General features: G+C 55.7%; 1 protein-coding gene across 1 annotated transcript; it reads right to left on the reverse strand.

Moving 5' to 3' along the window:
• Positions 1–210: 210 nt before the first annotated feature.
• On the reverse strand, positions 211–1505 carry G0S2 (G0/G1 switch 2). The gene is made up of 2 exons (XM_073319581.1): positions 1401–1505; positions 211–830 (listed from the first exon to the last, which is right to left on the reverse strand). The coding sequence occupies exon 2, from the start codon at positions 804–806 to the stop codon at positions 501–503; it is 306 nt and encodes a 101-aa protein (XP_073175682.1). The 5' UTR covers positions 807–830; positions 1401–1505; the 3' UTR covers positions 211–500.
• Between the last annotated feature and the right edge of the window lie 581 nt (positions 1506–2086).

Raw genomic sequence — 2086 nt, forward strand, 5'->3', positions numbered from 1 at the left:
CATTGTTGAGTGCGTGTGTGTGTACTAATTGGAAGGTGACAGCATTCAGCAACTGTTTCACTGCCAAACTTAGGACACTTCCCTAAGTGCCCTGATAAACACCACCCACCAGGAGGCATTAGGCTGCTGCTGCGAAGAATTTATTTCAATAACTTTAGCTGGATTAAGACTCCATCCCTCTTTGAAGACTGACAAAAGAAAGAGGCTTGGTGATGTATAAAATATTTATTTATAATGCAAAATATATTTGTAAAGTTTATTCACAATAAAAAAACATGGTGCAAAATGCCGGGCACGTTACACCTGTGTATACCACAAAAGGGTACATATTCAATGGGTGGCATTTTTCAACTGCTGCATGGCAGCAAATAGAAGTCACTTTTCTAGAGTCCCTTGTGTTTGCAGTCAGTGTCGATTCCCTTCTCCCTGGAGTCCGCACCTGGAGATCAAACAGGGCAGCAGTCTTTTGTGCAGGCCTATCACTGACTGGGCAGTCTCTCTTAGGATGCACGCTGCCTGATCACCAGGTTCCTCTGCATTACATCCTGCTCTTTGCTCTTCTCCACGATCAAATCCCTCTGTTTCTGGGGGACAGTGTGCTCTTTTGCCAGGGGAGGTCTCTTCTCCTCCTCCTCTTGTAGTTGCTCTTCAGAAGTGAAAGGGCTGCAGACTGTCTCCACCAGGCTAATAACCACCCCGAAGAAAGCCAGCACGCTGCCCAGCATGTAGATCTTGACCATCTTTCTGCTGGGCTTCTGGCTGAGCATTTCTTTGGCAAAGGGAATCAGCTCCTGCATGGTCTCCATCTTGGGCCTGGAAGGTCACAAAACCTGCAGAGCAAGAGAGGGGGAAAAAAAGACAGATACCCATCAGCTGCTATCTAGTGCTGCTTCCTTCTGCATTCAGCAGGGCCGCTTCCCAGAGAAAGTGGAGTCTGTGTAGCCTGCACAGACCCATGGCACATGCAGGGCCACTCTTAACGCGGTCATTGCCCAGGGTCTAGTTCAGGAAAATGCAGACACTGGGCTGCGGCGGTGATGGGCAGTCCAGAAACCTCCCCCAACAGTGATCCCTTCGGCCTTTCTCCAGCCACATCCACACGGGCGCTCATCCCAGCCAGCCCCCGCTGCGAAGCGGAGTTTAAAGAACTCCCAGACGTGGGTGACAAAGCGGGACAGGGGTGGGGGTAATAGGAGCCCCTATTAAAAAAAGAAAAGCCCCAAATATCGGAACTGTCCCAATAAAATCGGGACGTCTGGTCACCCTAACTATAGTAACTGCCGGCATTTGGGTCTGAAATTCCCCCTGGATAACCTGGGGCTCCCTCGGCGGGCAGGGGACCGCCCCACGCTCCCCTTCTCAGCGGGCAGGGGACCGCACCCCGCTCCCTCTGTACTCACCGCAGGACGCGCTCCGCTCCGCGGGTTCGCAGCCAGGGATCTCCGCTCTCTGCTCGGCTGGAGCTGGGCAGCTGCTTCCCCCAGCCACCCGCAGCCTTATATCGCCTGCCTGGCTGGCCGGCGGCTCCTCCCCGCCCGGGGCCGGCCCCTCATTGCTCAGGCAGGCTGGGTGCCAGCAGGGCTGTGCACGGCCCCGGAGCGTGCAGCCCGCAGGGTTTCTGTTGGGTGACCGCCCCCTGCCCTGAGGCTCGCTGCGGGGGCTGGGGTCGCCAGCTGCGGAGCAGACACACCCGGGGGGGGCCTGAAGGATCGCGGCCGGATCACGCAGGCATCACTCAGCCGAATCCAGCCTCTGGGCACGAGGAGTGGGAGGGGGCTTCTGGGCAGGCTTGGAGCCTGGGAGTCACGTAGCAAACGTTTCGGCACGCTCCAGTTTCGGGCAGGGGAGGAGTGGGCTGGTTGGTGCGTTTGCTTTATGGTGGGCGGGGGTGGTCGCGCCTGGGGCTGGGGCAGCTGCAGAATCATAAACCCCCTTCGGGGGACGGATGGGTGAAATGCACAAGGTTTGGAATCTGCCCAGATCTCTCCTGAACTGCTGCAAAAAGCATTGTAATATCCCTCCCTGATCTTGGGAAAAAGAAAAGGAGGACTTGTGGCACCTTAGAGACTAACCAATTTATTTGACC

Source organism: Lepidochelys kempii, chromosome 21, assembly GCF_965140265.1.
Source record: "Lepidochelys kempii isolate rLepKem1 chromosome 21, rLepKem1.hap2, whole genome shotgun sequence".
Taxonomy (NCBI): domain Eukaryota; kingdom Metazoa; phylum Chordata; order Testudines; family Cheloniidae; genus Lepidochelys; species Lepidochelys kempii.